This window comes from Carassius gibelio, chromosome B20, assembly GCF_023724105.1.
Source record: "Carassius gibelio isolate Cgi1373 ecotype wild population from Czech Republic chromosome B20, carGib1.2-hapl.c, whole genome shotgun sequence".
Taxonomy (NCBI): Eukaryota; Metazoa; Chordata; class Actinopteri; order Cypriniformes; family Cyprinidae; genus Carassius; species Carassius gibelio.
The window spans coordinates 12004512-12018421 of NC_068415.1; the positions used below are offsets into that span (position 1 = coordinate 12004512).

The 13910-nt window shown below is 35.6% G+C and overlaps 1 protein-coding gene and 1 long non-coding RNA gene across 3 annotated transcripts in view; both read left to right on the top strand.

The window, feature by feature from the left end:
• LOC127984588 (regulator of G-protein signaling 6-like) overlaps positions 1-13910 on the top strand; it is a 62156-nt gene that overhangs the window by 30265 nt on the left and 17981 nt on the right. For both annotated transcript variants that reach the window (XM_052587293.1, XM_052587294.1), the window contains exons 3-5: positions 11330-11426; positions 12331-12381; positions 12470-12576. In XM_052587293.1, the coding sequence (XP_052443253.1) occupies positions 11330-11426; positions 12331-12381; positions 12470-12576 (255 nt within the window). The remainder of the gene's footprint in view (positions 1-11329; positions 11427-12330; positions 12382-12469; positions 12577-13910) is intronic.
• On the top strand, positions 2-2710 carry LOC127984592 (uncharacterized). Its single transcript, XR_008160619.1, has 4 exons — positions 2-476; positions 592-677; positions 790-884; positions 2375-2710. It is a non-coding gene; the product is annotated as an uncharacterized LOC127984592 (long non-coding RNA).

Consider the following 13910-nt stretch of genomic DNA (forward strand, 5'->3'; position numbering starts at 1 on the left):
ACTGTAAAAAGTAATTCAGTGGCTTAGTAAATTTCACAAAAATAAAGAGCTATATTTACTTAATAAAATCTTTTGAAATCATTTAAGTGATATTTTGAGTGGGTCAGGTTAAAAATAATAATTAAAAATCCAACAAATAATTTCTCTAAAATTTACATATATTATTTAAGTTTATGTAATGAAAATAAATAAGTATTTAACTAACTAATTATATTTTTAATATACCCTCAATATTTCTGGTGAATTCTAATATAAATATTTGATAATTATTTACTTGTACTGATCTGTTTTAGAAACTAAAATTATTAAGTATTTCCTACCAATTTTCCTAAATAAAGCTCCAGCTTAATAAATGACGGTTTAAATAAATTGAGTAAATTTCGCGGCTAAAGTGATCACGTGTGCAGCTCCGCAGGAAAAAAAAATCTGCTTTCCTCAGCAGAGACGTCGACTAGCCATACTCCTCACAACTCCTGGTAAGTAACGTTAGTCAGCTTATCCTACTTACGTTTGTAACACTTTATTATAAAGTTAATAATTATTAAGCATTTCCTAACAATTGTCTTTGTATTTTACGTCATCTTCAACAAGTTTCGTAGCTTAATCGAAGTCACCTGAAGGACGGCTTTCCTGAATTTCCTCAGCAACGGCAAGACCCGCACTCCTCTCATATCGTGGTACGTCATGTAATTTAGCCAGCTAAAACTAAATATGTTTGTGATGTTTAATTCAGAAGTTAATTATTAAGGATTTCCTAACAATTGTGTTTGTATTTTGCGTCATCTTAAGAAGTTTAACGAGTTTCGCGGCTCAAGCAAGAGGCACCTGTCACTGAAGGACTGCTTTTCTCAGCAACGACGTGAACAGCATTACTCGAATTTCCTGTAAGTAACGTTAGTCATTTTATAACGATGTATATTTGCGATACTTTATTCAAAAGTTGATTAAACATTGACCGTGTGTACGTGTACATAACAGTGTAGTTTTCTAAGTTCGTTAGTGGGGCAGCTATATGTATGTTAGGGTTTTTTTTCTTTTTTTTTTTGAGTGGATTAACTTTCGTACTATTTGGATCACCGTTAATTTCAACCGCCATTTGAAAGTCTAACGATAAGTGAGTGTACCGTGGTCCAGCAACTATAACTATACATGCCCAATGGAAAACGATTTTGTACAGGTTCCCCTTTGGGGTCAGTGGCTTGTCAAAAGGGAACACATCATTTATGAACTTTCAAATGACATTCTGTCTTGTAAAAAGCTGTCACGTTGTTGTAAAACATCATAATTACTACATGAACTCAATTATGAGCTCTTAAATAACCACTACAAATACGCCATGCAAAAGTATTTAAAATGGCGTGGACATAACATAGACTGGTGCGTTTTAATCAGCTCCCACTATAGGGAGTCAGCCAGTTTAAGGCCTGCTCCGTTGTAAAATCATTCTAGTGCACTGAAACCTAGATCACATACAATATCGGTCAAAAGTTTGAAAACAGTAAGCTTTTTAATGTTTCTGAAATAAGTTTCTTAAGCTCATTAAGCTTGCATTTATTTAAAAAATAAAAAAAAAATGCAGAAAAAACTACCTTCTATCCCCCCCTACCCTCTATCGCTATTTGGCTGGTAATTTTCTTAGGGTTACTCGCCAGACTGATATAATATTTATATACACACACACACACACACACATATATATACATTAAAGCCGAATTTTCATTCCATTACTCCAGTCACCGCAGCTGTTTCACAACAAATCCAGACCTGGTGGGTATTGAAGGACAGCGGAGGCTGGGGGAGGGGTACATTGCATTTCAAGAAACATTTACAATCTTATAATATTCAGAAATTTTATTAAGTTCATAAAGTTAAATATTATTGTAATATTTACTAAGCCACATAATTATTTAGAGGGTTAAGGGTTGAGTGTGAGGGTTAATGCAATGCATTTTTTTTTTTTCAAGTAGTGCAATTAAACAAGCTTTTTTGTTTCAAAACCATTAGTCATTTTACTTAAATATTAAACATGTTTATAAAGAAATTGGTTGAAATAATGCGGACCTCAATAAAAGCCTATAGCATTGATTTAAAGCATAGAAGCTCGCAGTTGGTCTCTTTTCATTTTTCTTTTAGGTTTATTGTTAAAAATAAATGTCCCTATGTAAAAAATTAACCTGTCCTCTTGTTAAGAAGAATGCTGTTAATTTTTGCAACTCCTCCCCCTAGTAAACTTTGTTTGAGATTTTACCTATAATATGGTCCAACAGAATGTTTGCTTCTTCAGGTGCTATTTGTTTTGTGTATTTGTCGCTTTCTTGTAACATTCAGGTTTGAATGTTAGCTCTAACCAGTTATCTTTAAAATTTGCCTGTAGGGTTCAGCTGATCTACCGGTCTTCGTACAAGCAGAGTTGGCAGAGGAGGTCATAAAAATCTACATCCTTCGGGACAATGATGGGGCAGTCAGCGATGTAGGAGTTGTGATTGAGGGCATCACTGTCCTCCGCAGTCTTGGGAATCTCAGCAGAGTCTGCTGCTATCTTTTGGGAGTCACGTATGCATTGGATTTGAGATATTCCAAGACCCACAAATACAGGTCCTTCTCAAAAAATTAGCTTATTGTGATAAAGTTCATTATTTTCCATAATGTAATGATAAAAATTAAACTTTCATATATTTTAGATTCCTTGCATACCAACTGAAATATTTCAGGTCTTTTATTGTTTTAATACTGATGATTTTGGCATACAGCTCATGAAAATCCCAAATTCTCAAAAAATTAGCATATTTCATCCGACCAATAAAAGAAAAGTGTTTTTAATACAAAAAAGCTCATCCAGAGTGTTGGGTCTTGCGTCTCTCAACTTTCTCTTCACAATATCCCACAGATTCTCTATGGGGTTCAGGTCAGGAGAGCTGGCAGGCAAATTGAGCACAGTAATACCATGGTCAGTAAACCATTTACCAGTGGTTTTGGCACTGTGAGCAGGTGCCAGGTCGTGCTGAAAAACGAAATCTTCATCTCCATAAAGCTTTTCAGCAGATGGAAGCATGAAGTGCTCCAAAATCTCCTGATAGCTAGCTGCATTGACCCTGCCCTTGATAAAACCAGTGGACCAACACCCGCAGCTGACATGGCACCCAAGACCATCACTGACTGTGGGTACTTGACACTGGACTTCAGGCATTTTGGCATTTCCTTCTCCCCAGTCTTCCTCCAGACTCTGGCACCTTGATTTCCGAATGACATCCAAAATTTGCTTTCATCCAAAAAAAGTACTTTGGACCACTGAGCAACAGTCCAGTGCTGCTTCTCTGTAGCCCATTTCCTGCACACGCCTGTGCACGGTGGCTCTGGATGTTTCTACTCCAGACTCAGTCCACTGCTTCCGCAGGTCCCCCAAGGTCTGGAATCGGTCCTTCTCCACAATCTTCCTCAGGGTCCGGTCACCTCTTCTCGTTGTGCAGCGTTTTTTTCCCCACACTTTTTCCTTCCCACAGACTTCCCACTGAGGTGCCTTGATACAGCACTCTGGGAACAGCCCAGAATTTCTTTCTGTGTCTTACCCTCTCGCTTGAGGGTGTCAATGATGGCCTTCTCAGGTTGGCAGTCTTACCCATGATTGCGATTTTGAGTAATGAACCAGGCTGGGAGTTTTTGAAAGCCTCAGGAATCTTTTGCAGGTGTTTAGAGTTAATTAGTTGACTCAGATGATTAGGTTAATAGCTCGTTTAGAGAACCTTTTCATGATATACTCATTTTTTGAGATAGGAATTTTGGGTTTTAATGAGCTATATGCCAAAATCATCACTATTAAAACAATAAAAGACCTGAAATATTTCAGTTGTTGTGTAATGAATCAAAAATATATGAAAGTTTAATTTTTATCAATACATTATGGAAAATAATGAACTTTTATCATAATATACAAATTTTTTGAGAAAGACCTGTACTCACTTGAGTTGTTCCAAAAACTGTTTCTTGAGCTGGATCCTCCAAAACTCTCTGTTAATGTTCAGAGGTTAAAAAATTATCTTCTTGCACAGTAGTGGTTCATGATCATCCCACAGAATGGGTATTCTTGATGGAAGTGTTTCTGTTATCGGATTAATTCTGTTGAAGGGATAGTTCTCTCAAAAAGATGATGTTGTCATAATTTACTCTCCCTCAATTTGTCCCAAGCCTGTACGAGTTTCTTTCTTCTGTTGAACACAAAATATATTTTAAGTGAAGTGACGTGACATTCAGCCAAGTATCAAAGAGTGTTGGTTAACGCATTTAAAGGTTGCCATTGACTTTGCATAGTAGCCTTTTTTTTTTTTTTTTCTACCATGGAAGTCAATGGCAACTTTCAACTGTCTGTTAACCAACATTCATTAAAATATCTTTTGTGTTCAACAGAAGAAAGAAACTCGTACAGGTTTGGGACAACTTGAGGGCGAGTACATTATGACAACATCATCTTTTTGGGTGAACTATCCCTTTAATATTTTTTGATGTAAGTGTTGCTTTTTTATGGTTTAATGAGTGGTAATGAGTGTGACTGCAAATGGCTGGTATGCACCAGGAACAAAGTAAGATGTCATTTCTCTTACGGCTATCATATTTTACATGTAATCTACTTGAATACTAAGATGGATGAAATGTTTCATAAGGTTTAATCATTTCCCTTATGGCTGCTTTACAGTTTTTAATTTTTGCAATCTACTGGAATATTAAAATGGATAAAATGTTTCAAAGGTTGATTTTAGACTTTGTCTGATGTTTAATTGATAAATAAATGTTTAATAAAAAATGTGTTTCTTTCTTTATTTGGTTTTATTATATTAATTGTAAAGGGTAAATGGTGTAAAAAAAAGTGAATGCAACATTTTGATCATTTATAGTCCAATATTAAGTTAAATTCACTTTTACATGTAGTAAATATAGCACATTTATTTGTTTAAATTTCATCCAATATTTCAATTATATCTACTCAATATTTTTTGTTTATTTTACATAGAATTTCAGTTGTGGTATTTTATAATTTTGATTATATCTAATTAATTTTATTTCTCATATAAAGTTATTCAGTTATTCAGATTTACTTAATTTTTTTACTTACAATTACTCAATTTAAACAGTATATTTCATTGATTTCACAGCTTTAAAATTTACTCAATTTTTTTGAGTGTAAAAATGTTTCACCAAAAAAATTGAGTAAATAATAGTTAAACTTTTTACAGTGTACCTGGCAGTTCTTTCAAAGTTGCTCAAGACCACCTTCTGTGTTGTTACATTTTAATCATTTCGCAAAATAAAAAATTCAAGCTTTAAATTATTCAGGAATTCAACATAGAGCCAAACTATAGAGCATTATCTCATAAGGGGTTTTACATTAATTAGCATTAAATAATATATTTTGGCATACACATTTTTGTAAGTTGATATTATTCCAGTTTATATGCTAATTTTGCATGTTATTTTACACATTCATGAGAGTGTGAATGAGTTCTGGTTCTATAACCATCATCTAGACGGCTAAATGAATATAATCTCATTTCTCTGTGAAACAGCGTGAAATTGTAGCTCAAATGAATTGGTGAAGCAGTTACATACAGTGCACAGAGCAAAATCTAGTGTGGAAATGGCAAAAGCTCTGTTTTTGATGCTGTAAGTTATAGTAAGGCTATATACAGTAGCATATAGTAACAAAAATGGAATACAAAGTACAGCTATTAACAATTATTGTTTGGTATGATACTGCTTATATAATAACATAGTTTAACTCCATCATTATCATGTGTGTGCAGATTCTTTGATAAGTATCTCAGATAATGGTTAAATTAAAAGCACAGCAAATAAGATACACTTTCAGTCTCACATTTTTTTAATCTGTTCCTATTGTGAATTGATGAAGCAATGCAGTCTCTCACAAACCCTTTGGATGAAAAAAATTATCTCAGTGTACATGCATAAATGATCATTTGAGGCCTGAAATGACCTCAAAACTTTGCAGAGTTTTATGAGTTTTTAAAGGGAGCAATCCATAAGATTAGTTTTGGGGATGAGCCTCTACCTCAGGGACTTTCGATTGACTATTGAGTTCTTTCAGCCTGCTCTATGAAGGACTTTGAATCCTGCAAACCTTGAATGTCCAGGTGGAGAGTTTGCATTTAGACATCTGCTTCTGACGTACAGAGAACAGAAGTGCTTTTTGATGAGAGATGAGATCAGCAGAGTCCAGCTTTCACCTGCATACCTGCTTTTTCATCTCCCAGCTGCATGGCCAGCTGTTTAAAACAGAAGTCATGGAGGTCACTCACAGAAAGCCAGAAGTTTGAAGGTGGGTGTCATTTTTAACTCATAGGTTGATGTAAAAAAAGAAAAAAAGAAAAGGAAATTCGGTAATTTACTCACGCTAATGTTATTCCAAAGCTTTATGACAGTGAATAGCTATCAAATATGGGTCAAAAACCATGGATATTATGTTCTTTAATAAGAATTCCTTCATGAATATGAAGTTAAAAAGAACAGAATTTATTTGTCTTATTTGTCTATAAGTCTTCTGTAGTATTATTAATGTCTTTACTGTCACTTATGATCAATTTATTGCATCCTTGCAGACCCTCCCGACCTTAAACTTTTGAATAGGACAAAAATAAATAAAAAATTCAGAATGTTGTCAGATTTGAAAGCGCTAATACAATTCCTAAATAGTCTGTTGTTTCAAATGATGATAATGGACACTTTTTAGTATTATTAGTATTTTTTTCTTCTTTATATATATAATCATTAATATTATTATTGTTTTGGTTTTTTTGGTTTTTCATAATGTGCAGCATTAAGTGCAGGGAAATTTTTATTAAATTTTTTTTTTTATGTTGTCTTTAAATCAGCCATGTCCACATGGAAGCCATTTCTGCTAATGAATAAATAAAATTTAAAAAAGTATATATATAAAAAAAAGGTAATTGTGAGTTTTTCATTTTTTCCTCAGAATTGCGTAATGCAAATACAATTCAGATTTATTTTCTCAGAACTGTGAGATATAAACTTGCAATTGCGAGTCCAATTTAAATTGAGTTTATATCTCACAATTTTGAGACTATTTCTCAGAATTGCAACTTAAGTCAGAACTTTAGTCAGAATTACAAAAAAGTAAACTTGCAATTGCAAACAAAAAATTAAGAATTATGAGATAGATGAGTCGCAATTACATAAAAAAATAAAAAAAATGATTCAGTGTCAGCTCCTATGTGACCAAGTATGATATAGCATGTAAAACATTTATTTTCATCTCATCTGATTGTTCTTTTTGTATTTTTAGTCAGTGTAAATATGAGACAGAATTCACAATATTAGATGTTAACTGGCAAGTTTTGTTCACTTTTCTGATGGCATAAACGTTTTCCAATTAACTTCTTTATGGGCATCCTTTGACCACATTTCATAACACATTATTATCCCACAGTGTTTTGAAGCTGTCATAATACCGCCTCTCAGTATAAGAAATGCTTGTCACGTCAGTATGCGCCTCGGGTAGACATGGTTGAGTGTCATTCATCAGGACCTGGCTGTGGAAAATCAACAGCATCGATTGTTCACATATCTCCTGCAGGGACTGAGCAGATGAGCCACAGGATGCTGCAAAGGTATTATCATCAGGAGCGTTTCCCATGCTGTTATCTATAGCGACACCAACCTGTCTCAGGAACTAACTCAAGCTGCTTTTGCTACACATCTCGACCTTGATGCATCTCCGAAGTGGCTTGTTTTCATTTCATGGATTTACCTGGCAAGGAAGACAAGCTAGTGCACAAGAAGGTGGTTTTGCACCATCCATTTTGCTTCAGAAATGGCCTGCCTCTTAAGCGGCTTCAGCAGAGGTGAAAATCTGTCCTTGTTTTCTCTCTTCTCCTCTAAGAGTGCCATTCACTGACTACTGAGACTTGTTGTAATCAAGTTTGAAAGATGGGCTTGATTGAGAAGGGGCTCTTATGGGTGAATCTGATATGTAGCCACCCACATCAGTGACTGCCTCTCATTCAGATCCCTCAGAGACAGCGAGTCAATGCCGTCATCAACATGTTTGCATATAGACAGAAACGCTATACATCATATATTGCATAAAGTATATTGTTATTGTTGTAATTTTTGTAGTGTTTGTCTCAGAATACAGTGTTTATTTATTACTCAAGCAAGCCTAATAAAAATGCTGTAAACTGCTGTGTGTTTGACATTTGCAGCAAGCTCAAGGCCACACAGAGTGAGCGTTCTCCAATCAAAGAAATTTGCCCTTTTGGTGCCCATTTTTCCATTAGGAAAGTGACAAGTGAGTGTTGCTTGATCCTCACTTGAAAGTTACTGTCAGAAATCCAATCAATGCTACTCTTTTTAATGTCTCCACTGATAATCTGCAGTGCAGCTGTGTCACAAAGACATTATAACAGGACGACTTGACTTGAGCTGAATTCTATAGAGACCACACTTAACACTCTAACAATGAAAGACACATGCTGATATTAAAAAGAACTCACTCTCTCTCTCTCTCTCTCTCTCTCTCTGTGTGCTGCGTTTAAAATCTATTTCAAATAAATGCTTTACATATGTTGCAAATAGAATGTTTTAAGGAAAAATATTTTGTTCAATATAGCAAATAGATTTCAATTTCAAAATATATTTTGGACAATATACACCTCAAAGGTTTGGGGTCAGTAAGTTTTTAGTCTTGTATGCTTAATAAGGCTGCAATTATTTAATTAAAATATAGTAAAAGCAATAATAATTTGAAATAATATTGTAATATTTTAATTTGGTGCTTAAGATGCATTGCAAACAGTTGTACTGCTTAATATTTTTGTGGAAACTGTGAAATTTAGCAATACATTCTATGGCACTCTCTGGGAACTGATCTCCTGATTTGGTGTTGTTAGCGCTAAGCTCTCCAATTTGAGCCATTTGAGTTTGTCCTTCCTTGTCTGATGCTTTATTTTAATATGAACTGCATCAAAACCTTCCAAATTGTTACTTTCTTTCACATGTGAAATAATGACACTTCCCGAACTGGAGGCTGGTTCACCAGCTTTCCTTGAAGAAGCAAGAGCGCTAATTGCTACATTTAGCACACGCTGCGGTGGCCTCTGAGGGGGACTGTACTGTGATAACCTAATAAGAACTCGGCACAGTGTTTTGACAGAATATGACATATGTAAGTGTTCTTTGGGTTGGTGCCAACACAAGGGCCCGTCTTAAAAAGAGCTCTCTAGTGAGTGCTGCTGATTGTACTGAAATAGAGTGACAACCCAGCATGAAGCCGAGTGAAGAGCGTCTCTCAGAAAGATAAGGCATGACATCCGTTAACTTCATTTAATGGCATTCACTCTCATTAAGGATAGATACATGGCTTCATTGTGACGACGAGTGCAAATTTGCTCAAAATTAAGCCCCTTTCCTCGGGGATGGTCCTTGTAACAGACCATTTATCCTACTTTGAGCGACAAGGATGATTTGACACAATTAGAAAATGAAGGTTTTGTTAGGTTAAATATTAGAGTATTAGATTAGAGTAAAGAATGTGTTGCACTTGTGATCAAAGCTGAATTTTCAGCAGCATTGCTCCAGTTTCCAGTGTCACAAAATCCTTCAGAAGTCATTTTAATATGCTGCTTATCAAAGTTAGAAACTGTTGTGCTGCTTAATTAATTTATACATTAAAAATTTTTGTGTTGCATTCTGCATGAATGGCCCCTAAATGTAGACACTAGGGCCTGGGACCCTAGTGGTCAAGTCACACTGTAAATGGGGCCATGGGACCCTAAACACTATGTAGCATTTTATCTGTCTTGATTTGAGTATGAAGCAGACGCTCTGTTTTGGCTTCCCCTGTCGCTGCTGGCTTTAGAGGTGGACTTCCTGTCTGGCCGTGTTGTCTGTCTACAGCCAGAATCTCTCTTGGGACTCGGCCCAACAGTCATCGACCCATTTAGAATAGTTTGCGCCATACACTCGCGTTTTAGCCACTAGATAGAGAGCATTAAACGAAGTGAAGTGCTTTGATGGGTAGAGAGGGGAAATTAGTCTCACGTGGTAATGGACGGGATGACTAGAGTGTTTTTTGGGATAATGAGGGCGGGTCCTCATGTAGCACAGCTGTGTTTTGTTCGACATGTGCCTTCTGTTTATACTCGAACTGAAGTGGCTTTACTTTATTTTAGCTGCTTTAGTCATGGGCTCACAGGGGTCGGGGGCTGGCTTTGATTGTTTATATATAGCTACTGTATGCATTAAATGTCTCCAAAGCAACTAAGATCTCGCCTCCTACACAACATGTGCAAAAAAAAAAGCGTAGAGCGCCACAGAGCAGTGATGACAACATGCAATCTCCAAAGCAGAGAAAGCTACCTAATCTCGTTACGCTCCCTCTCTCCTGCAAAACCATGAGCTGTTTTCATCAGTGCCGAGATTATTTATAGACCGTAGGTGCGAGCTTGTATATTCTGAAGGCCTCCACCGATACCTGTGTCACCAGAGAGGAACGAGAACAGATGTTCCCATCACAAGAGAAAGGAGGATTTCTGAAGCTGCTAAAGATTTTGGGAATATAAGTAGATATGGAATAAATACATTTGGCCCATGCTTTGTTTGCACTGGTTACTTGATGCATTTGGTAATGTGTGCAGGAGACGTAGGTGTGTGTTTACACCTGTTATGATCGACTGTTTGGTTAGAATGTGATACTACACAACACATGAAAAAAGCTGCAATATAACCAGACCTAGTCTAATGGTGTAAATGAGTGGTGTGAATACAAATAAACATTGTGATTTCATACATATTGAGTGTTTTCATTAATGTTTGCTTTGACATTCATTTATTTTGACCAAAAATACAGTAAAAACTAATATTTTGAAAACATTATAATAGTTTTGTATTTTAATACATTTCTGGAGTAATTCTGCTTTGCCATTATAGGAATTGATTACATTTAAAAACATATTAAAATACAAAACACTTCTTTTAAATTGTAATAATATTTCTGTATTACTGTTTTACTGTATTTTTTATCAAATAAATGCAACCTTGTTGAGCATAAGAGATTTTTTTTTTTTTAAGTTACTTATCCCAAATTATGTCATTTTCTGCTGAATTCTGCGCAGTGCATACAGCAAACATAGACTCAGTGTCAGCTCTGCTTCTGCTGTGCTGCTTTTGTGGGCTGTGTTAGTTCTGTATCCTGTCAATATGGGTGCTGGAATAAAAGTGAAGCAGGTCTAGACTGTAGATACAGTATGAGATGTGAGTCAGCCAAACTAACTAGACATACTCTCTTTCTTCTCTCTTCCTGTAGATTGAGGACATCATCACACGCCTCCAAGATGAAACTGAAGGTGTTCCTGTCAGAACGGTCAAGAGCTTCCTGTCCAAGATTCCCAGCGTTGTTACAGGTACGCCGACAGGAGTGGGAAATTACAAAAATCATCAATATAGCAACAAGACAAACACTGAATCATTTGTTTGTTTGTTTGCTTGCTTGCTTCTATGTATTTGTTAATGAAATTCAAGTTATTTATTCTACTGGTTAGTAACATTTGGCTTTCGCATCTAGCTCTTTCTGTCTCTTTTCAGTCTTTATTTATTTTTTATTTTTTTATTTTATGTTTTCTCTTATCAGAATTATTATTAGCAGTCAAAAGTATTATTCATTACAGTTGGTGTAAAACCTTTTTTAATGAGGAAAAAGTTACTGAATGCACCTTTCAAATAGCAGTTTTCTTATTTTTAATTGATGCTTTCAAAAATATGTTCTTAAAAATGTATATCACTGTCAGTGTTGCTAAAATATGTACAGGGGCTTGTGCTTTATAGTTGCCAGGGCATTTCATAGATCAGAGGGAGGATTTTTTTTGACAGATCAGGAGCCATACGCCCCTGTGGTCTCCAAAGATACTACTAACCACTTTAACTTTCACTGATTCCTTTAGTGTGTAATAATGAATGCTGGAAGAACAGTTATTTGTCCTTATAAACCCTCAAAGAGAATAAGCTTGTAGATTTGGCTTGATTTGCACACATCGCTAAACACAATTACTACAGTGAGCAGCTCTTAATGGATGCCGCAGGCCCACATCCGGATAACTAATAGCTGATTTGGAACTAAAGCGTTGATGTTGTACATGATTGAGGTGGTGCTAATATAGATTTAGCTTGAATGTCCTGACACGCGTTGAATTTCAAACCATAACGTGTCTTGACACACTGATGATTTTGATCTTTATCAAGGCTTTGAGAATTTATGCATAAATTTGCATGTGAAAATAAGGTGATATGTTTCCCCGTTTTAAACATCAGGTTCCGACATTGTTCAGTGGATGATGAAGAACCTCAACATAGACGATCCTGGTAGGTTTTGATATGAAGAAAGTTACACATATTATTGATGACTGCAAATCGTCTGTGAAAGCAAATGCATTGTCTTCTGTATGTACAGCCGAGGCCATACACATCGGCAGCCTGATCGCCGCCCAGGGCTACATATTCCCTATCTCTGATCATGTTCTCACCCTCAAGGATGATGGGACGCTATACCGCTTTCAGGTGAGCTTATCCATCTACCATCACGTGGACTGTATCCTGGCAGCTGTGGTTTCCAGGATATGATCCTGTTTCACTTCAGCACTGCCGAGATTCTGAATCTACTGTGCAAATCACACCTAAGACACACTATGAAGAAGTTCCAGTGACCTTTACACCTACTGAACAAATAGGACTGTGTCTGATCAGTGCAGCTGCCTTTATTAAGCACTTCTCTATACAGGTAGTACATTACTAAGATACATACTGTATGTATCTTTATGTATGTATGTTAAATGGATCAAAAGTGACAGTATAGTGTCCACATTTTTTTTTTTCAAATAAATTAAGTTCTTTTGATTACATTTTTTTTTTCACTATTTAAACAAATGATGCAGCACAACTATTTTTAACATGATAATAATAATAAAATAATAAAATGATTTCTGAAGGATCATGTGACATTGAAAATTCAGTAATATATCTATATATATTCAATTGAAAAATATATATTTTTTGAATAATATTTCACATAAATGCCTACTTTCAAAAACGTTTAAAGACTTTTGAACAGTATTGTGTTATGTTTATTGTCTATCACTGTTCTTTTAAGATCTAAGGTGTTAATAAGTATGTCCTCCAGAAAAAGGGGGATTTCCATCTGATAAAGGCTGATCCTTAGTTTTTCAGTGATTTAGTGATTAGTGAGGAGATGGCCAAGGGCACGTCTTCCTCTGAGCCTCTCTAGCTCATGTAACTGATGTTTCACAGGAGAAACACTGATGGGTAAAGCTGTGAGAAGCTCTTGTCATTTCTTTTGGAATTGATTGCAACATTGAACAGATTCTCTTCAGCCAAAGATTTCTGTAATACCTGGAGAAAGCTATCAGTTTGCATTCCAATTCATCTCAATGGCAGTCGCTCAGCTTCAGCTTGACAGCGTGATCTGAAATCTGCCATCGTTACTGATAGGCACTCAATTACACTGATCCACCATATTCACCATGTCAATCTGGAATTTGTTTTTAAAGCATTTATTAAAATACAATTACATGTTGGTGCAGGTGTAATGGTTATGCATCAATAATCAATTACAGTTCTAAAGTATCATGTTAAATTTATATATTCTCAGTATAAATGAATGCACCGACTGTAATTTATCCAGAGTTTTAGCTGAATTCGCAGATACTGGCATTAGACTATCTTTCCAATAAGCTTGATACAGTATCAATAAGCCAATGAATGAATCTGAGTTTCTTTTGTACATTCATTAATTCCTCAGGAGGGAATTAGTGTTTCTGTTTCTCTGGAGTATGGCTCATCAGCTCATTGCCTGACGATAATGATCTCAATGCACC